The 23,419-nt window shown below is 43.8% G+C and overlaps 1 protein-coding gene across 1 annotated transcript in view; it reads right to left on the bottom strand.

The window, feature by feature from the left end:
- The window catches only part of LOC120027506 (unconventional myosin-Ig-like), a 66,915-nt gene that overhangs the window by 9,305 nt on the left and 34,191 nt on the right, over nt 1-23,419 (bottom strand). The window contains exons 19-21 of the mRNA XM_038972457.1: nt 21,943-22,047; nt 21,033-21,146; nt 17,903-18,060 (exon numbers count right to left, since the gene is read on the bottom strand). Coding sequence (XP_038828385.1) covers nt 17,903-18,060; nt 21,033-21,146; nt 21,943-22,047 — 377 coding nt within the window. The remainder of the gene's footprint in view (nt 1-17,902; nt 18,061-21,032; nt 21,147-21,942; nt 22,048-23,419) is intronic.

Genomic DNA, 23,419 nt, shown 5'->3' with positions numbered 1-23,419 from the left:
ACACTCAGAGGCACAGCATCTAGTGTTAAAACAACTTATTCACACTACTCTACCACAGTGGTAAAACAACTTATTCACACTACTCTACCACAGTGGTAAAACAACTTATTCACACTACTCTACCACAGTGGTAAAACAACTTATTCACACTGTGGTACCTCAGTCACAATCTGCATCCTAATTGGTACCTTATTCCCTATATAGTGCCTAACTTCCCTATATATAGTGCCCAATAGGTAGTGCACTACACTATGAAAGTAATAGGGTACCATTTGGGATGCAGTCACAGTCTCAGCAGAGAGCTCTGACACAATCTCAACTCCTGTTGAGTAAGCCCCCATTCAATCCCCACAGCCCCAAAGCCCTAAATGAGCACTTCCTCCTCAGCTGCCTGGCAACAATCCCTGGGCAACAGCAGCATCTGCGTCCTGTACGGAGGGGGTGGGGACGGGAGGAAGAGGAGGCTATTTGGGTCTATGGGTGCTAGGCTGGGCAGAGGATGGGCCAGGGGGCTATAAATAAACACTTGAGAAAATGAGGGATATAAAGTATATTGAAAGCAGGTGCTTCCATACAGGTGTGGTTCCTGAGTTAATTAAGAAATTAAGTTAATTAGTTAATTACTTTGTTGAAATATGGATGGCCATTCACCAGACTACTTAACAACCAACTGCACACTGATTGAGCATTGTCATCATCATCATCAACATCACCATCATCATCACCACCATAGGCCCATCTCAACCAGCTGCCACCTTAACCTATTCCCATATACTCTAATATGTACTAATATGTACTAACATATACTAATATGTATGGATATACAGCAAAAACACCACATGTTGTGCGAACATGGACTCAAATCAAGTGGTCTGGGTAGGGGATGGGCAGGGGAGCTTGTTTTGACATTAAGGACCAGACTGCCTTGATTTAGCATTGTCGTCATTGTGATCAACATCACCATCACCACCAACACAGGACCATCTCAGCCAGCTGCCCCCTGCATCTTAAGGCTCACCAGGGGTATTCTGTGAGAAAAACAATGACTCACGGATTGCATCCCAAATGGCACCCAAAAGTAGTGCACTGTTTAGGGAATAGGATGCCATTTGGTACACAACCACATAGGATACAGCACAAACATGAACATGGACTCAAATGAATAGAGCGAATATGACCCTTAATCTACACTCATATAGTATATTATGTATACACTCTTAGAAAAAAAGGTGCTATCTACAACCTAAAATGTTTTTTGGCTGTCGCCATAGGAGAACCCATTGAAGAACCCTTTTGGTTCCAGGTAGAACCCCATTGTGTTCCATGAAGAACCCTTTCCCCAGAGGGTTCTACATGGAACCTAAAATAATTCTCCCTGCAACCAAAAAGTGTTATCCTATGGGGACAGCAGAAGAACCCTTTTGGAACCCTTTTTTCTAAGTGTATGTTTATACCTAAGTGCTGCTACCAGGTATATTGGAGGATGTATTCTGAGGAGAAAAACAATGACTGACGTAGGCAAAAACAGCAAAAACACCACATGTCGTGTGAGCATGGATTCAAATGATTTGAGTTTATATAAGTTTATATAATCTAATATGTACTAATATACACTGAACAAAAATATAAACGCAACATGTAAAGTGTTGGTCCCATTTTTCATGAGGTGACAAAAACAAATCCCAGAAATGTTCCATACGCACAAAAATATTATTTCTCTCAAATTGCGTGCACAAATTTGTTTACAACCCTGTTAGTGAACGCATGTTGCGTTTATATTTTTATTCAGTATTTCAGAAACACCACATGTTTAGTGATCAAGGACTCAAATGAAATTGAAGGAATACATCCCTTAGCCTACGTTCATCTAGTGTAATATGTATACGTTTATACCTATTAGGTTTGCTGCTACCAGGTACATTGGAGGATGTATTCTAAGGAAAAAAACAACTCACTCATGAAGAGCAGAAACACCATGTTGTGCAATCATGGATTGAAATTAATTGAAGGAATATGACCTTTAACCTATGTTCATAATAATATAAGATATGCCACTTAGCAGAAGCTTTAATCCAAAGAAACTCACAGTCATGTGTGCATTCATTTTCCAATTGGGTGAAGCCAATGACTGATGTGGTGTACTCCTCAATGCCATCGGAGGAATCCCGGAATATATTCCAATCTGTGCATGCAAAACAGTCCAGTAGCTTAGCATCTGCTTCCTCTTACCACTTTTTTATTGATCTAGTCACTGGTGCTTCCTGCTTTAATTTTTTCTTGTAAGCAGGAATCAGGATGATAGAATTAGGGTCAGCTTTGCCAAATGGAGGGCAAGGGAGAGCTTTGTATACGTTTTCTTGTTTGCTCTTGGCGGAAAACAGCTCATTCAATGCTGTCTTAGTGCCAGCCTCTGACTGTGGTGGTATGTAAACAGCTACAAAGAATACAGATGAAATCTCTCTCGGTAGGTAGTGTGGTCTACAGCTTATCATGAGATACTCTACCTCAGGCGAGCAATAGCGTGAGACTTCCTTAGATATCGTGAACCAGCTGTTGTTTACAAAAATACATAGACTGCCGCCCCTTATTTTACCAGAAGCCGCTGTTCTATCCTGCCGGTACATCATATAACCAGCCAGCTGTGTGTTGATGTTGTCGTCGTTCAGCCATGACTCCGTGAAGCATAAGATGTTACAGTTTTTAATGTCCCGTTGGTAGTTTAATCTTCCGCGTAACTTATCGATTTTATTGTCCAAAGATTGTACGTTTGCTAGCAGAATGGAGGGAAGTAGGGGTTTATTCGACCGCCTCCGAATTCTCAGAAGGCAGCCTGATCTTCGGCCCCTCTTTCCCTTCACGCAGATCACGGTGATCGGGGCCTGTTCCAATGGAAGCAGTGTATCCTTCGCGTCGGGCTTGTCAGAGTCGTTAAAGGAAAAAGAGGATTCTGCTAGTCCGTGGTGAGTAATCGCAGTCCTGATGTCTAGATGTTATTTTCGGTCATAAGAGACAGTAGCGGCAGCATTATGTACAAAATAAGTAACAACGCAAATAAACTAACAAAAAACACAATCGGCTAGGGGCACGTAAAATGTCTGCCAGCTTCTCCGGCATCATCTTACAACCCCCTCCATCTTAAGATATAACTAAGTCCATAATTCATATTAATCTATCATAATAGAGTTAGAAAACTAACTGCCTATCAATCTGTCACAATTGTGTTTCATCATGGTATTTCAGTTGATGATTCCAAAACAAGGCATCCACAAAGAGGTATTTTGATGCTGCACTGCTCTCAGTTTCATGGGTTAATAGCTGACTCTGTAAATGTAGTAGATTGTGCCACTGTCCCAAATGGCACCCTATTCCCTACAAAGTGCCTATGGGTACAGGTCAAAAGTAGTGCACTATATAGGAAATAGGGTGCCATTTGTAAAGCAGACCGTGAGATCTGTTGTCAAACAGAAAGCCTACCAGGAATGAACAGGGCCATGGTAGCTTTCTGGTAGCTGCTGCTGCAGTGCAGTCAGACTGTCTTTGTGAGATGTAGCTCTTTGATGGGTTTAATGTGAACATGTGAAAACATTGTCATGCAAGAGATGGCAGAGCTCTCGAGCTCTCTCTCTCTGTTTCCCTTCTCTCTGCATATGCATGCCTGCATTTCTCAGTTTAAACTATTCTTTTTAGTTCTTCAAACTATTACACCAAGGTTATATCAGTTCCATTGACCAACCTCCCTCTAATGACCACAACTTTGGAATCTCAAATGTATATAAGCCTACGAGTCTTCTCCATTCAGAATAGGCACAAAGCAAATAGTTCTTGACTCCCTTTTAGATTTTAGAAATGACTCCTCCAAAATAGGACTTTTCCTAAATAGGACAAACAGTCAGCCATGGCCGGGAGAGAGTGAGAAAGAGTGGGAGCGTAAGAGAGAGAGAGAGAGGTGAGAGAGTGGGAGAGAGCGAAAGAGAGGGGGAGGGTGAGAGCGAGAGAGAAAGGTGAGAAAGTGAGAGAAAGAGAAATGGAGACAACGAGAGAGGTAGAGGAAGAGGAAGACAGCGAGAGAGAGTGGGAGAGAGATAGGTAGATAGAAAGAGGGGGGAAGATAAAGAGATGGAGGTAGAGAGAGAGAGAGGAAGTGAGAGAGAGAGAGAGAGGAAGTGAGAGAAAGAGAGAGAGGAAGTGAGAGAGAGAGAGAGAGGAAGTGAGAGAGAGAGAGAGAGAGAGAGAGAGAGAGAGAGAGGAAGAGGTAGAGAGGAAGAGGTAGAGAGGAAGAGGTAGAGAGGAAGAGGTAGAGAGGAAGAGGTAGAGAGAGGAAGAGGTAGAGAGAGAGAGAGAGAGAGAGAGAGAGAGAGAGAGAGAGAGAGAGAGAGAGAGAGAGAGAGAGAGAGAGAGAGAGAGAGAGAGAGGGGAAGAGAGATTGAAAGAGAGAGAGAGGGGAAGAGATAAAAAGGGGAAGAGGAAGAGAATGAGAGAGAGAGAGGTAGGGCCGTGGCTCGCCTCTCTTAACGCTGAAACAAGCGTATCGAGGACAGGCACTGAGGGAGAAGGGTAGAGCAGGAGGAAGAGGAGGAGGAAGAGCAGGCTATTTCAGGATAGGATGATGCCTTTCACAACCTAAAAAGCGAGTCAAGTTTAGAAAAGAGTGGAGACCATTTAGGTCTGTGATCTCTCCTACTGACATCACACTGACCTTGACCAGGGTCACATAAGGTAAAAATGAGGGAGGGAGAAGAGGGGGTGAGGGAAGAAGGGAAGAGGGGGAGGAAGAGAGTGGGGTGGGTGGTTAGAAGGGGAGAGTGGAGGGGGGAAGAGGGGGGCAGGGTAGGAAGAGAAAAGGGGGTTGTAAAGGAATATCCCCTCCCCAATCTTTCAGATAAGGGGCTGACCAAACCCTAAATCTCCAGCCCTCCGCCCCTGCCCTATCACACACACCCAGCTGTCTCAGCAGATGGCCCATAAGGGGTCTAACCCCCCCAATACACATACACACCTACTCCATGAGGCTCCAAATACTCATCAGTACGTAATAGGCATCAGTGTTTGGCTCGGGGCAGAGGGAAACAGACTGGTACCACAATCGCTCCATTGACTCACTCTCTCACTCTCACTCTCCCTCCCAGACCAAACCAGACTACATGTGAGAACAGGCCTGACTGGGGCATGACTACTGTGGTCTTGGGACTGACTTCCTGGGGAAAAAGAGTGAGGAAAAAGAGAGAGGAAAAATAACGTGTGTATTGTCATCTGCCATTCTCCTCCTCCCCCTCGTTCATGCTTACACACTCACCCCCTCACACACACTTCTGTGGTCGGCAACCCCCCAATCCCACTATCCCCTGACCACCCGACTCTAAGTCTCCAAGTCTCTCTTTTGATGAGAGCCTGTGGGGGTCACAACCCCCAGATGGCGGCACAAAGGCACATGGGGGCCACGCAGGCAGACAGGCCGGCACAGTGATTAGCCTTTCTCAATGGCCGCCACTAACTATCTGACGCCAGCCGCTCCGATCAGCAGCCAAAGACACACAGCTGCTGTAGGAACCCCTCTGACACAGACTGACTGACTGACTCCCCCAACACAAACACAGACCAAAACACACACACACACACACTAGACCCAGACATAAAGTCCAGGAGTCTAGGATGCTGCTCTGTCATTAAAACACACACGCTGTCCCACATGCAAACACACAGACACACACACACGCTTCAAAAAATACCCCAAAACACAGCCTGGTACGGTTGCCACCCGGCTGCCTGTGGTCCTATAAGCCTCTCCCTAGGGGGTCTAGTCTATCTATCTGTCCTGTGAGAAAATGCCTGGACACAAGACATACCACCACTACATTAATGAGATGGCAGTCTGCTGCACAGACAAGACTGGTCCTGTATTCCACACAGACCTGTGCCACATCTAGAGTATATGTGATGTAATATCCTCTATCCCGCACAGACCTGTGCCATATCTACAGTATATGTGATGTAATATCCTGTATCTCACACAGACCTGTGCCATATCTACAGTATATGTGATGTAATATCCTGTATCTCACACAGACCTGTGCCATATCTACAGTATATGTGACGTAATAGACATAATACGATTGACATGAGTGAGAAAGCATGTCCTACTGCACATGAGGAATTTGTTATTCCTCATTATATTTGGACAGTGTGAATGTCGATTCAGAGGTTTGAACTGAAAAGTGTGTAGTACAATTAACATAAGTGGGAGTATGGTCTTTGGTGTTTTTAAGTAAGTCAGTATGACTGGATTTGGGGATTAAGATTTAGGAAACCAATCAATTTAGGATGGGTGCTGTTAGCTACAGCCTGCAGTAGGACACTAGGCTTAGTGGTGAGACACATAACAGACAGGCTGACTCTGGCCTGCACTGCAAAAAATAAACATCTTACCTAGATTTGTTTTCTTTTATTGAGATAATAAAGTAAAAATAACTTGTTTTGAGTTACCCAGAAAATGCATCAAGATATGGTCTTGTATCAAGCCTTTTTTAGGTTAAAATAAGCAAAATGGTCTGCGTGTCCAGAAAGATAATTTAGCTTGGTAAGACATCTTATTACGTGTGAACACTGCCTGGTTGGCTGTCTGGGAATTTCCAATCAGTCTGACGATGACTGAATCACATTTAAATATGGCAGTGATGAATGTCATGAATCTGAATACAGTACCAGTCAAAAATGACTCATTCAAGCGATTTTCTTTATTTTTATTATTTTCTACATTGTAGAATAATATTGAAGGCATCAAAACTATGACATGACACATATGGAATCATGTAGTAAGCAAAAAAAGTGTTAAACAATATTTGAGATTCTTCAAAGTAGCCAACCTTTGCCTTGATGACAGCTTTATGTATTTTTTCTTAAATTGTTAGCCCAGAAAATCTTAAGTGTTATTTACATACAGCCGGGAAGAACTATTGGATATCAGAGCGATGTCAACTTACCAGCACCACGACTTTCCCGAAGCGGATCCTTTTATCGAACCACCCAAGGCATTCAAACTGTTTCCAGAGGCTGACCAAAAACAATGGCGCCGCAGGAGAGGTAGACGGAGCGGCCTTCTGGTCAGACTTTTGAGCATGGCGCTGACAGAGATGGTCGCCTCGCTTCGAGTTCTTAGAAAACTATGCAGAACTTTGTTTTTTATCTATTATTTCTTACATTGTTACACCAGGAAATCTTAAGCCTAATTATATACAGCCGGAAAGAACTATTGGATATAAGAGCAAGGTCAACTTACCAACATTACGACCAGGAATATGACTTTCCCGAAGCGGATCCTCTGTTCGGACCACCACCCAGGACAATGGATCTAATTCCAGTAGTCGACCCAAAACAAAGCAGAAGGGACAGACGAAGCGGCCACCTGGCCAGGCTCCATAGATGTGCACATCGCACACTGCTGCCGAGTATACTACTAGCCAATATCCAGTTTCTCAACATCAAGGTAGACAAAATTTGAGCAAGGGTTGTCTTCCAGAGATACATCAGAGATTGTAAAATTCTCTGTTTCACGGAAACATGGCTCTTTCGGGATATGTTGTCGGAATCGGTTCAGCCACTGGGCTTCTCCATGCATCACGCCCACAGAGATAAACATCTCTCTGGGAAAAGAAAGGGCAGGGGTGTATGCTTTATCATTAACGACTCATGGTGTAAATATAACAACATACAGGAACTCAAGTCCTTCTGCTCACCCGATCGAGAATTCATTACAATCAAGTGCCGGCCATTTTACCTACCAAGAGAATTCTCGTCAGTTATAGTCACAGCTGTGTACATTATCCCTCAAGCAGACACCAAGATGGCCATCAAGGAACTTCACTGGACTAAGCGCGAACCACTGCTTTTAACCAGGCGCGAACCACTGCTTTTAACCAGGGCAAGGTGACCGGAAACATGACCGAATACAGACAGTGTAGCTATTCCCTCCGCAAGGCAATCAAACAAGCTAAGTCCCAGTATAGAGACAAAGTAGAGTCGCAATTCAACAGCTCAGACACAAGAGGTATGTGGCAGGGTCTACAGTCAATCACGGATTACAAAAAGAAAACCAGCCCCGTCGCGGACCAGGATGTCTTGCTCCCAGACAGACTAAATAACTTTTTTGCTCGCTTTGAGGACAATACAGTGCCACTGACACGGCCCGCTACCAAAACCTGCGGGCTCTCCTTCACTACGGCCGATGTGAGTAAAACATTTAAACGTGTTAACCCTCGCAAGGCTGCAGGCCCAGGCGGCATTCCCAGCCGCGTCCTCAGAGCATGCGCAGACCAGCTGGCTGGTGTGTTTAAGGACATATTCAATCAATCCTTATCCCAGTCTGCTGTTCCCACATGCTTCAAGAGGGCCACCATTGTTCCTGTTCCCAAGAAAGCTAAGGTAACTGAGCTAAACGACTACCGCCCCGTAGCACTCACTTCCGTCATCATGAAGTGCTTTGAGAGACTAGTCAAGGACCATATCACCTCCACCCTACCTGACACCCTAGACCCACTCCAATTTGCTTACCGACCCAACAGGTCCACAGACGACGCAATCACAACCACACTGCACACTGCCCTAACCCATCTGGACAAGAGGAATACCTATGTGAGAATGCTGTTCATCGACTACAGCTCAGCATTTAACACCATAGTACCCTCCAAACTCGTCATCAAGCTCGAGACCCTGGGTCTCGACCCTGCCCTGTGCAACTGGGTCCTGGACTTCCTGACGGGCCGCCCCCAGGTGGTGAGGGTAGGTAACAACATCTCCACCCCGCTGATCCTCAACACTGGGGCCCCACAAGGGTGCGTTCTGAGCCCTCTCCTGTACTCCCTGTTCACCCACGACTGCGTGGCCATGCACGCCTCCAACTCAATCATCAAGTTTGCGGACGACACTACAGTGGTAGGCTTGATTACCAACAACGACGAGACGGCCTACAGGGAGGAGGTGAGGGCCCTCGGAGTGTAGTGTCAGGAAAATAACCTCACACTCAATGTCAACAAAACAAAGGAGATGATTGTGGACTTCAGGAAACAGCAGAGGGAGCACCCCCCTATCCACATCGACGGGACAGTAGTGGAGAAGGTGGAAAGTTTTAAGTTCCTCGGTGTACACATCACGGACAAACTGAATTGGTCCACCCACACAGACAGCGTTGTGAAGAAGCCGCAGCAGCGCCTCTTCAACCTCAGGAGGCTGAAGAAATTCGGCTTGTCATCAAAAGCACTCACAAACTTCTACAGATGCACAATCGAGAGCATCCTGTCGGGCTGTATCACCGCCTGGTACGGCAACTGCTCCGCCCACAACCGTAAGGCTCTCCAGAGGGTAGTGAGGTCTGCACAACGCATCACCGGGGGCAAACTACCTGCCCTCCAGGACACCTACACCACCCGATGTCACAGGAAGGCCATAAAGATCATCAAGGACAACAACCACCCGAGCCACTGCCTGTTCACCCCGCTATCATCCAGAAGGCGAGGTCAGTACAGGTGCATCAAAGCTGGGACCGAGAGACTGAAAAATAGCTTCTATCTCAAGGCCATCAGACTGTTAAACAGCCATCACTAAACACAGAGGCTGCTGCCTATATACAGACTTGAAATCATTGGCCAAAAGGATCACTCGTCACTTCATTAATGCCACTTTAATAATGATGTTTACATATCTTGCACTACTCATCCCAGATGTATATACTGTATTTTATACCATCTATTGCATCCGGTCTATGCCGGTCGGTCATGGCCCATCCATATATTTATATGTACATATTCTAATTCCATCCCTTAACTTAGATTTGTGTGTATTAGGTAGTTGTTGTGGAATTGTAAGATTACTTGTTAGATATTTCTGCAGTGCAAAGTCTTTTTTTAAATTATAAAATTAAAAATTAAAATGTACCCCTTTTTTCGTGGTATCCAATTGGTAGTTACAGTCTTCTTTTTAATACTTCGTTTTTATTGTAGGAACACAAAGAAAGTACAAATAAAGTCAAATAAAAGAACAAAAAAGATCATACCTTCATCATATTAGTTACATTGACATCTTTGAATTAGACCATTTCCAAGTACGAAACCCATTTTTCCCAGTATTCCTGACCTCTCTCCTCTTGTGTTCTTAAAGCAAAGGTCATACGCTCCATGTGGTGTATTTCTTCTACAATGGCTATCCATTGTGTCACTGTGGGAGGGTCTTTTTGTAGCCATTTCCTAGTGATAGCCTTTTTACTGGCTGCCAGTAGGACCTTCAAGAGGTACTTTTCTCTATTGTGTAAGTTATCTGGTATTTCACCCAAATACAAAGAAATGAATGTTTGTTCTATGTAAAATCCCATTATTTTTCCAATGTTAGATCTTATTTCTCCCCAGTAGGTTTAGATTGTGGGGCAAGTCCAAAAGATATGAGAGTGATCCACCCTCAATAGACAGCATTCTCTCCAACAAGGGTGTGGTGAGCCAGTCTGTTTTGATTTCAGTTTAGGTGTTGAAACGTATAACATTCTTCCAACAGAATTCTCTCCATGATCTTGAGTTGGTGGAGCTTTGTTGAGTCTCTAATATGTTCAACCATGTTTCATCAGTTATTTCAATGTTAAGTTCCTCCTCCCATTTATTTTTAATATAGTTTGTAGAATGTTTCTTTGAAGATTGAGTACCCAAGTAGAGATTTGAGATAGTTTTTTTGTTACTCCCCAAGTTGTATGCGTTAGTGAATACTTGGATTAAGTTTGGAGGTGCTCGAGGGTCAGTCCCTTTTATCTCCCTTAAGAAATAGTGTCGAACTTGTTTGTATCTGTAGAAATCTTGTTTATCCAAGCCATGTTTTTTACTTAGGTCCTGGAAGTTATCTAGGTTCCCATTCCTTATAATTGTACTGAATGATTTGATGCCTTTCTGCGTCCATTGTTTAAATCTGCTGTCCTGAGTTGCAGGGATGAAGCTGGGGTCGTATGCGGGCCAACTCAGCGGTTTGACCTCTGTCTAAATGATTTTGCTTAACTACCCTAAACCATGTCTTCAGAGAGAAATTAATCCACTGATTTTGTTTACTGTATATTTCTATTACCATGTCCTTATTTCCCAAAACTGACTATATGGGTGTCTCTGTCAAAGTAGTCTCCATGTCTTTCAATTTGGATTTGGATTCTGAATTGCACAAACACACCAGAGGTCTCAATTGGGCTGACACATAATAATCTTTTAGGTTTGGTAAGGCCACACCCCCACAGTTTTTTGGTAATTGTAATGTTGTTGGTCTCTTACTGTTCCAGATAAACCTTGATATCTGTTTATCCCTAAACTGTTTAGGCGGGATTTCTATCAGCAGTGACTGGAACAAATACAGTAACCTCGGCAGGATGTTCATTTTGATTGTTTCAATTCTACTACTAAGATCTAAAGGAAGTGAGTTCCACCTGTCTAGGTCATCATTTATTTTCTTGTTGATGTGATCGTAATTCATGTGATAGAGTTTGGGTGTATCTTTTGGTAGATATACTCCAAGATATATAATGGATGAAGAGGTCCAGTGGAAGTTATACCTACTCTTCAGCTCTTCCTGTGGGGTATAATTATATACTAGGGCTTGGGTCTTGTGTATGTTAAGCACATACCCTGAATATGTTCCAAATGTTTGTAAAACATCCATCAATCTAGGTCCACTTGAGCATGGAATAACAGAACGTCATCAGCATACATGCATATCTTATGTTCACTGCTTCTTATTGTTATTCCCTCTAAGGTTGGGTCCTGTCTTATTGCCTGTGCTAATGGTTCGAGGTACAAGGGGAAGAGCGTGGGTGAACGATTACAGCCTTGTCTTGCCCCTCGCTCTAATTTTATCATTCGTGACAAATGTTCATTTACCTTTATTCTAGCGGTCGGACACATATACAGTGTTTTAATGCACTGTTTTAATATCACTTCTTTGTTGAAACCAAATCTTTCCATAACTTGGAATAGGTAATCCCATCCCACTGAATCAAATGCTTTTTCTGCATCTAGACTGATTAATATTGCACTTGTTGCAACGGTTCTCGTCCTCTTCGTCTGAGGAGTAGCAAGGATCGGACCAATACGCAGCGTGGTAAGTGTCCATTTTAATATATAAAACTGAACACTACAAATACAAAATAACAAAGTGAATGAAGAAACAAAAATCGAAACAGTCCCGTATGGTACAGACACAGGAAACAGAAAATAATCACCCACAAAACACAAAGGAAAACAGGCTACCTAAATATGGCTCCCAATCAGAGACAACGACTGACACCTGCCTCTGATTGAGAACCATACTAGGCCAAACACATAGAAATAGAACAACAGAACAAAACATAGAAAAACAACATAGAATGCCCACCCCAACTCACGCTCTGACCAAACTAAAATAAAGACATAAAAAAAGAACTAAGGTCAGAACGTGACACTTGTCTTATTCTGAGTAATGTGGTCCATGACATGTAGTGTTCTCCTTATATTGTCCTGTGTCTGCCTATTTTGTATGAAACCAGTTTAATCTCCGTCAATCAATTCTGGGATTATGTTCTCCATTCTTTTGGCTACTATTGATGCATATAGTTTATAATCCGTGTTAAGAATTGCGATAGGTCTATATGAACTGCATTCCTTCTTATCTTCGCCCTCTTTTGGGATTACAGATATGATGGCCTTTCTCCATGATGGTGGGAGACCCCCCTCCCTCAGACTCCAGTTAAAACAGGCCTTAAGTAGAGGTGTTAGTTGTTCTCTGAAGGTCTTGAACCATTCTGAAGGGAAGCCATCAGTGCCTGGAGACTTTTTTACTTTTAGTTGAGATATTGCTTTATTAATTTCTATTAAGTTGAGATATTGCTTTATTAATTTTTAGTCTATCATTTTGCTCTGTCCCAATTGAGGGGAGATCAAGTGAGTTCAAAAAATGCTCTATTGTCTGTGCATCTGCCTTGTACAGATTGCTTGTACAGATTTGTGTAATATGATTCAAATGCATTCTGTATTTAATCTAATTTGCATGTGATCTTCTTTGTTTTGGGGTCTTTTATTTTGAAAATGGTATTCTGTGCTTGTTGTTTCCTGAGTCTCCATGCTAGTAATTTGGTTGCCTTTGAGCCTGCTTCATAAAATCGTTGTTTCAGGAACCTGAGCTTTTTCTCTACTTCTTCTCCATAAATCTGGTAAATTTCCTGTTTTACCTTTTGAATCTCTCATAATATAAGAGGATCTTTGTATTGACTATGAGATCGTTCTAAGTTTCTTAGTGTTTCCTGTAATTTCAGCAGTTTCTGTGCTTTAATCTTTTTCTTGAGAGATGATGTGGCTATGATCTTTCCTCTAATAACCGCCTTAGCTGCATCCCACAATGTAGCAGGAAAAACTTCCCCGTTATTGTTATTCTTCAGATAGATGTTCAATTCTGTCTTTATTGATTCTTTGAATGCTGGATCATTCAGCATGCTTGTATTAAGTCTCCATATAGTATTTCTTGGTTTGCTATCAAGGTGTAGAGTGAGGTAAACTCCATTATGATCTGATAAGTCGCTCTGCCCGATCCTACAATCCTTAAGCCTGTGTCTATCTGCACTGTACATGGAAAAATAGTCTAACCTGGAGTATTCAGTGTGGCGGGCTGAGTAAAAAGTATATTGATATATATTGATTTGTGCTGTCCAATTTTGAGTTTAGAATTGTGTTAAAATCCCCTCCACAGATAAGAGTGCCAGAGGTTTCTGTGGTAATTAAATCAAACACCTTCCCGTAGAAGACCATGTCACTCCCTGGGGGTGCGTATATATTAAATAATGTAACTTCCTTGTTATCCAGTTTACATTTAACTAGTATAAATCTACCCTCCTTGTCTTTTATTTCTGACATAAACTCAAAATTAACTGAATTTGGGATCAAGATTGCAACTCCCCTTCTACCCATTTTGTAAGAAGAAAAAAAAGTGTTCCTATATCCCATTTTCTTGAGTTTCTCGTGTTCAGGTGTGGATAAGTGAGTTTTCTGCCAGAATAGTATGTCAACTCCCGTTTCATCTTTGCTATTACCTTACTTCTCTTGATGGCACTCCCCAGTCCGTTTACATTGAGACTTATGACCTTAAATTCCCGATGATGCATAGATATACATTTTTTAAAACTGTGCACCATATCTGCCTGCTTATCTTGAGCCTAAAAATGAAAGAAAAATCAAGAACGATAATAAAGTAAACCAAAGTGGGAAAATACTTTGGTATTTGGACTCCCATGTCAGAGGACTGTCTCTTGTCTCTGGGGTTTGAGGGTTTGAGGGGATGATCCTGTCCGCAGGAGGGGCCCCTCGCTCTGATATGAAAATGCGTGACGTAGTCACAAACAAGACCTGTTGGAACCAAAAATAATAAGGGCGCCTATTCTGTCGCTTATACACATCGGTTAATTACAAGTGTAAACTATATCGGTCATGCGTGCATATCATGAATCCTCCCCTTGATATGCCCTTCTGTCACCCCGTTGTCGATGTGTCATTAATCCTTTGCTAATATATATGTTATTAACGTGACGCTACTTCGTGTGTTCATAGAGAACACAGACTTTTGGCTACTCACCCTTGTTCAGCATTGGGGGAAAATAGGGGAGATATTTTACCTATTGCAATGTCAACCGTAACAACCCAACGTCTTAACAGCTCGCGGTAACTATTAATTCTGTTAAATCTGATTCAGTGTCTTCCATCTTCCCGTTGGAAATGCCTGAGTCTCTCTCGGATGTGAAGGTCCTCTCGCCGAAGTGGTTTCCCTCTTTCTCCATGGCTCTGCTTGTCGATAACGATCCATGGGATCGGTGATGCCGCCTTTCTCCTAGCGGTATACTCCACTGAGATGCCCCTTGACTTCAGATCCTCAGCCACCTCGTCTGCATGCTAGTATGTAACCGGGCCATTTTCCAGAAATACCCGCATTTTTGCCGGGAATGGTGTTTGGAAGCGTATACCCTTTTCTTTAAGTGCTTTCTTAATGGGGGTGTGTTCTTTCCTTCTTTTCAGTATCTCTCCCGCGTAGTCATGATCAAAGAACACTTGTTGGCCTTGGAAGCTAACAGGCTTTTTCCAGGTTGCATGTAAACCTTTCTTTTTGACTGACAATTTTAGGAACCGTACGACTATTGATCTTGGTGGGGTGCCGCTGGGGGGTTTTGGGGCCGGAGCTCGGTGTGCTCTCTCAATTCCCAGGTCAGTGTCGTCTTCAAGTATGTCTTTGAATAGACCCTCCACGAATTTGGGCATAGAGTCTTTTTCTGCGCCCTCTACTACGTTATAAAGTCTAATGTTGTTTCGACGTGTGAAACCTTCGAGTTCTGTCACTTTTGCCTTTAGTGCATGTTGGTTTTTCAGTGACTGTTCAAGTATGTCCTTGACTGCGGAGTTCCATGTGTCCGTTTCCCCAATGCGCTGTTCTGCGTCCCAAATTCTTGTTGATATGCTGTGAAGTTTTCTTCAAGATTTGTTTTCTTCAAGTTTCTGGTTAATGTCCTTCTTGAACTCATTTAGTTATTTTCTTACATCTTCTCAAAGTTCCTCTCGTAAGCCTGTGAGCGCCTCGCGCAATTCCTCCTTTATCACCTCACGAAATGAGGGTTCTTTTGCTGCTGCTATCTTATTTGCGCTAGCATTAGCCATCTCGGGTTCATCAACGATTATATCTTCTGCTGTCTTGTTATGGGCTGTTGTTGTAGCTCCGCGACCTTTTCCTATTTTCCCCTTTTCCATTTTGCGTAAGCTAATAAAATGCTCAGAGTAATTACTTGAATTTAGGGGGGGAAATACCCAACCGCTGTGCTGTACGAAAAACTAGGCTGCCATTTCCTAAGTTGCGTCACCCGACGGTAGTTACAGTCTTGTCTCATCACTGCAACTCCCGTACGAACTCGGGAGAGGCAAAAGTTGAGAGCCACACATCCTCCGAAACAAAACCCAGCTAAGCCACAATGCTTCTTGACACAATGCCCGCTGAACCCGGAAGCCAGCCGCACCAATGTGTCGGAGAAAACAACATACACCTGGCGACCATGTCATTGTGCATTGCGCCTAGCCCGCCACAGGAGTTGCTAGAGCACGATAGAACATCCCTGCCGGCCAAACCCTCCCCCGGCTGGCTGCAACAGAGCCTGGACCCAAACCAGGATCTCTAGTGGCACAGGTAGCACTGCGATGCAGTGCCTTAGACCACTGCGCCACTCGGGAGGCCTGTTAAAAGTTCATTTGTGGAATTTCTTTCCTTCTTAATGTATTTGAGCCAATCAGTTGTGTTGTGACAAGGTAGGGGTGGTATACAGAAGACAGCCCTATTTGGTAAAATACCAAGACCATGTTATGGCAAAAACAGCTCAAATAAGAAAGAGAAATGACAATCCATCATTACTTTAAGATATGAAGGTCAGTCAATCCAGAAAATGTGTGCAGTCGCAAAAACCATCAAGCGCTATGATGAAACTGGCTCTCATCAGGACCACCACAGGAAGAGAAGACCCAGAGTTACCTCTTCTGCAGAGGATAAGTTAATTAGAGTTACCAGCTTCAGTAATTGCAGCCAAAATAAATGCTTCACAGAGTTCAAGTAACAGACACATCTCAACATCAACTGTTCAGATGAGACTGTGTGAATCAGGCCTTCATGGTTGAATTGCTGCAAAGAAACCACTACTAAAGGACACAAATAATAAGAAGAGACTTGCTTGGGCCAAGAAACACAAGCAATGTACATTAGACCAGTGGAAATCTGTCCTTTGGTCTGAAGAGTCCAAATTTGAGATTTTTGGTTCCAACCGCCGTCTTTGTGAGACGCAGAGTAGGTGAATGGATGATCTCTGCATGTGTGGTTCCCACCGTGAAGAATGGAGGAGGAGGTGTGATGGTGTGGGGGTGCTTTGTTGGTGACACTGTTGGCGATTTATTTAGAATTCAAGGCACACTTTATCAGCATGGCTACCACAGCATTCTGCAGCGATACGTCATCCCATCTGGTTTGCGCTTAGTGGGACTATCATTTGTTTTTCAACAGGACAATGACCCAACACATCTCCAGGCTGTGTAAGGGCTATTTGACCAAGAAGGAGAGTGATGGAGTACTGCATCAGATGACCTGGCCCCCACAATCACCTGACCTCAACCCAATTGAGATGGTTTGGAAATGCAGCCAACAAGTGCTCAGCATATGTGGGAACTCCTTCAAGACTGTTGGAAAAGCATTCCAGGTGAAGCTGGTTGAGAGAATGCCAAGAGTGTGCAAAGTTGTCGTCAAGGCAAAGGGTGGCTACTTTAAAGAATCTAAAATCTAAAATCTATTTTGATTTGCTTCACAATTTTTTTGTTACTACATGATTCCATTTATATTATTTCATAGTTTTGATGTTTTCACTATTATTCTACAATGTAGAAAATAGTAAAAATACAGAAAAACCCTGGAATGAGCCGGTGTGTCCACACCTTTGACTGGTACTGTAACTATAACAGAGATAAATACCATAGGGGTTGCAGGTAGCCTAGAGGTTAGAGAGGCGAGCCAGCAACCTTGCCAGTTCGAATCCTGGGAAAAATCTGGGAGAAGTGACCTGTACAGCTCGGCTCGGCTCAGTAGTGTGAAAAGCCCTTAAAAAGTGGTCTAAATCCAATCCCAGTCTTTACCCAACGCAATACCTGTGTGGCATAGTTAAACCAGCCTGAATGCTGCACTCACCATTGTTCAGGCTGGTTTGACCACGCTAACAGGTCGTCACTGACTACAGTTAATGCTTAACCAGGCTAGCTCAGTAAAATTTGGTTTGGCTTGGTTCAACTCTGCTCCCCTCTGTAGTCTAAACCTAATCCCAATCTCAACCCAACACCCCCTGACAGTGGCCACTGACCGCGTGAAGTGGTCAATGAGCGTTCCCAGCAGCTCCCCGATGCGGTCCTGGTTGGGGCACAGCTCTCCTCTCTGGATGTAGAGAAGGACATCATCCTGGGAGGAGGTGTGTAGCGCCACCATCTGGTCAACGCCTGCAGTGATGCTCAGGCCTGTCATCTGGGGGATAGACAAACACAGAGGGGTTAGATACACACAGAAACAAACACACACATACGCATGCTCACACACAGACTCACATGCACACACACACAGGCTCACACATTCATAGTTCCTCCTAAAACAAAACACAGGTTACTCTCTCTATCCATGATGCATTTGTTGTGGTCTCTGTGTGTGTGTGTGTGTGTGTGTGTGTGTGTGTGTGTGTGTGTGTGTGTGTGTGTGTGTGTGTGTGTGTGTGTGTGTGTGTGTGGGGGGAGGTCGGGCGACCTCTCCTTACAATGTCTAACTTTTCTTGAAAAGTTCGTCTTGAGAATGGCGTTATAATTATATCCTCGACCAAATCGATATCTTCTCCTCCTTCCGCCATTGTGGGTTGAAAAAACAGCTTAGTAGTACGCAAATTAATTCGTTTATCAAATTCAGTTTCCTAGATCTGCATAGACCTGCCCATAGGACCTGCCTCTCAATATTGGTAATCCAATCAAAAGACGTGCACGCACTACGCCTGCTAGCTGGCTCCTGTGTAACACTGGAGCCAGCCAGCAGGCGTACAATAGCCAACTTTCATTTCCATTCACTATAAGCTACAAGCGCCTGCACTGTTGATTCTGAAGGCAGATTTTAGACCCCTGGCAACACATGATGGCTGAATATGATTGGATAAAAGATCTAACATAAAGACCAGCCCTCCAAATCTCAACCTGGGGCTGGAAGCAGTGCAACCAAGAGGAAAGCTATGAAATGAAGAGTATAACTCTTACTCTGGGGAATAATTTAATACATATTTGTGGGAAAATATATTTAAAAAAAAATTATATTCTGATGATGTTTAGGCCAGCAGAGAAGGCCTTGCAGGCCCTGACGGCCCACCACTGTGTGTGTGTGTGTGTGTGTGCGTGTGCGTGTGCGTGTGTGTGTGTGTGTGCGTGTGCATGTGCGTGTGTGCTAGGGGAGATTGGATTATTCCCTTGATGGTTCCCATGGGGCTCTGGTCAAATGTAGTGCACTTTATAGGGAATAGGGTGCCATTTTGGACGCAGGCATAGTCATAGTAGAGAACAGTGTTGAGGTATTACTATTTTGTTGGGCATCATGCTAAATGGGGCAGACATACTACCTGTCACAACATACATGCATCACACAAAGCAGTAGAAAGAGATTCTCTGTTGAATCCTGTCTTCTACTTCCTCTTACAAAGGAAAAGTCTAAACGGGATCCTTGGGACGACCCAACTCTGATGTCACCCCATTGAAGTTGACATTTAAAATGGTTAAGTAAGGGTTAAAGATATGGTTAGGCTTAGGTAAGGCTTATGGTTAAGGTTAGGGTTAGGGTAGGGACGTCACAAGGATACCAGATAGCACTGACCCATTTACAATGCGTGAGCTCTAGTACGTTACCATGGGGAACTACATTGTAATGTCGTGAGTCAGACAGTTAGTTGTGAGCTACTCGCACCATAAACACAACTTTGTGTCCTGTCATTCATACATTCTAAATAAAACTCAGTTGAAAGTGATTTATAGTACTAAGCCATACTCTATAGCTATCCTATAGGTTAATGGGGTAGTGATATTGCTTTGGATAACTTTACAGCTCTACTGTTTCTTCCCCATGGCATGGTTGTGTTCTATCCTAACTGGTGTCCAGCTGTGTTGTACCTCATTAATAAGTAATACTGTGTAATTAACTGCCTGATCTGTTTCCTAAACCTACAGTCTGTTCTATTACATGCACAGCCTCCAGGCCAAAACACACTGTGTGTGTACACACACAGACACATTGTGCGTATTGTGAGTAGTGTGGTGGTCTATTGTACAGTACAGTACCTGACTGACTGTCATTGAGACTGTCCCAGCCACACACGTCATGTCCCACATGGAGCTCTCTCTCTCTTTATTTGTTTCTCTCTCCCTGTCACTCCATTTCTCATTCTCTCCCTCTCCCTCTCTCTTTCTCTATGTCTTTCACGGTCACTTTTTTCTCTCCCTTGGTCTCGGTCTCAGTCTCTCTCTCTCTCTCTTTCTCGCTCTCTTTCTCTCTCCCTCTCTCTCCCTCCCTCTCTATTCCAGGCTCCTCCTTATCCTTGTGAGCACGCGCCCCAGAGAGATCCCTGATCCAATTTCTCAGATCAGCGCCTGAAATGAGACGGGCCCGCCCCACACTGCAGTGCCGCATTTTGTGACCGAAGACACACACTCACACATACACACAGAAAACACACACACGTTCCTCCTTTGTGCAGCACAGTACCGCTCCTCAGCCTTTCTCCCATCTGTCCCCCTCTCCCTCCTTCCCTCTCTCCCTTCCTACTTCGCTCACTCCCTCCCTCTCTCATCTGACCTGGGTCACTTTAACTCACACATACAGACAGAGGGCACAACCATTGGTCATATCTGCATCCTAAATGGATGCACACTGTGTATGGAATAGGGTGCCATTTGGGACGTCTCTCATGTTATAAAGTAATACCAAGGCAATGGATATAAGAGGGTGTAAAGTGGGAACTCAAGGGAAGGACTAGAGAGAGTATGTGCATTGACACATTGGGAAAGTTTACAGATGTAGGAAATTAATTTGAGCCAGTTTGCTACAGCAGGAAAATAATCCTACAGCAAGAGGAAATTTGAATTATTATGTGGATTATAATTAATTGCCATTTGTTGTAGGGGTTGATACATTTTTTGTTAGGGCAAATAAAGTCTGGCATTTTAAAGTGGAAATTACAAACTTTAGAAGCCTTTTTAAACCTTGAATAATAAGTTTGCATTTCCTGCTGTGCAGAACAATTATCAGCAACAAAAGAGTGATCAAATGAAGTATACGTGTGGTTGTATGACTAAGGGTGTGTGTGTGTGTGTGTGTGTGTGTGTGTGTGTGTGTGTGTGTGTGTGTGTGTGTGTGTGTGTGTGTGTGTGTGTGTGTGTGTGTGTGTGTGTGTAGAGTTCTTCTGAGCCAGTACTCACACTCTCTAGAGGCAGTCTTTTCAACACCTTGAACTGTTTTTTGGGGTCCAGTTTGTAGATATGTTTTTCCGTAATAAACAAGGCTCGGTCTGTGCTTTTATTGAACCGATTCACCTGAGAGAGACGAAGAGATAGAGAGACAGAGCAAAAGAGAGAGAGAGACAGACAGATATAGACAGAGAGAGCGATAAAGAGAGAAAGAGAGTGAGAGGGGGGAGCAAGATAGAGAGGGTGGGGTAGAACAAGGGAACAAGAGGAGATATCAAACACATTCAAGCACATTCTACATTTCTGTTTTCTATGTTCTATTCTGTTCTACATCTTCAGAATATATCAGGAGATTAAACCAGACAAAACAGAATCCAGGACAGATATGTCAGGACAAAAAGATCTATTGAAGATGATGAGTTTATAGTTTATATAATTTCATGCATTCTCGACACACCTATCCAACAAGGATGGTAATTAAAATAGTCATAATAACTAGGTTGGATGTGGGGCCCTGTCTTCTGAAAAACAGTTTATCTCATAGCCTGATAAGGAGGTCAAGTGGTCAGTACCCACTACTGCTGTGGTATGTCCAGTGGATATGTACTGGCAGGTTTACTATATTGTACTGTGTCTGGAACTGAGCCTATATCTAAAGTTAAAGTGCTAAAGACAGACAGACAGACAGACAGACAGACAGACAGACAGACAGACAGACAGACAGACAGACAGACAGACAGACAGACAGACAGACAGACAGACAGACAGACAGACAGACAGACAGACAGACAGACAGACAGAGAGTGAGAAAGAGAGAGAGAGAGAGAGAGAGAGAGAGTGTCACAGAGAGACACAGAACAACAACGAGAGAGAGAAAGACACTCTTTGTGGCAGTACAGTAGGCTATGGTACTGTAACACACCTTCCTACAGAACCCTGAGAAGAGGACCTGGTTGTACTGGTCTTTGTTTCTCAGCTCTTTGGAGATCCGTAGGAAGTTAGAGCTGGTCTGAGGGCAGTCCCTCACCTGCAATCAAAGAGACACATTACAAAGGCACACATTAGGGATGCATCCCAAATTACACCTTATTCGCTATATAGTGCTTTTGACCGGAGACATTCCCTATTCTCTTTAAAGTGGACTACTTTTGACCAGGACCCAATGGCACCCTATTCACTATATAGTGCTTTTTTTTTATTTATTTTTTTTATCCCCTTTTCTCCCCAATTTTCGTGGTATCCAATCGCTAGTAATTACTATCTTGTCTCATCGCTACAACTCCCGTACGGGCTCGGGAGAGACGAAGGTCGAAAGCCACGCGTCCTCCGAAGCACAACCCAACTAAGCTGCACTGCTTCTTAACACAGCGCGCCTCCAACCCGGAAGCCAGCCGCACCAATGTGTCGGAGGAAACACCGTGCACCTGGCCCCCTTGGTTAGCGCGCACTGCGCCCGGCCCGCCACAGGAGTCGCTGGAGCGCGATGAGACAAGGATATCCCTACCGGCCAAACCCTCCCTAACCCGGACGACGCTAGCCCAATTGTGCGTCGCCCCACGGACCTCCCGGTCGCGGCCGGCTGCGACAGAGCCTGGGCCCGAACCCAGAGACTCTGGTGGCGCAGCTAGCACTGCGATGCAGTGCCCTAGACCACTGCGCCACCCGGGAGGCCACTATATAGTGCTTTTGACCGGAGACATTCCCTATTCTCTTTAAAGTGGACTACTTTTGACCAGGACCCAATGGCACCATATTCGCTATATAGTGCTTTTGACCGGAGACATTCCCTATTCTCTTTAAAGTGGACTACTTTTGACCAGGACCCAATGGCACCCTATTCGCTATATAGTGCTTTTGACCGGAGACATTCCCTATTCTATTTAAAGTGGACTACTTTTGACCAGGACCCAATGGCACCCTATTCGCTATATAGTGCGATACTTTTGACCATAGAGCTCACCTAGGGAACAGGGTGCCATTTGGGATGCAAACAATATTACACCAGCCTGATCCACCATCCTGATTGCTGCGCTCTTGTTTCATATGTTGAGATCAGGATGGTGGAACAAGGCTAATATTACACGACACCGTTAGCCTTCTGCCACCATCTACAGTGCTACCAGCTAGGACAGCATCTCCTCATTAGTCATAACACTGTTTATAACCTCCTCTTTCAAGCTTGTATCACTGATATTCTGAGACCAGCAGATCAAAAACCACAGCCTGAGGGACATGATATTAGACACTGACTTTGAGGAGCATTTAGAGATGGGTCATGGCTTTTATGGCAGTGTAGTTGTATTGTAACTTAACATAGCTTTTCCACATCTACTGCCCTGCCTAAAGGGAATTTATTTAGGAATTTGAAGAACAGCAATATGTAAAAATGATGTCCCAAT

Source organism: Salvelinus namaycush, chromosome 32, assembly GCF_016432855.1.
Source record: "Salvelinus namaycush isolate Seneca chromosome 32, SaNama_1.0, whole genome shotgun sequence".
Taxonomy (NCBI): domain Eukaryota; kingdom Metazoa; phylum Chordata; class Actinopteri; order Salmoniformes; family Salmonidae; genus Salvelinus; species Salvelinus namaycush.
This window is presented reverse-complemented; position numbering and strand designations above follow the sequence as displayed.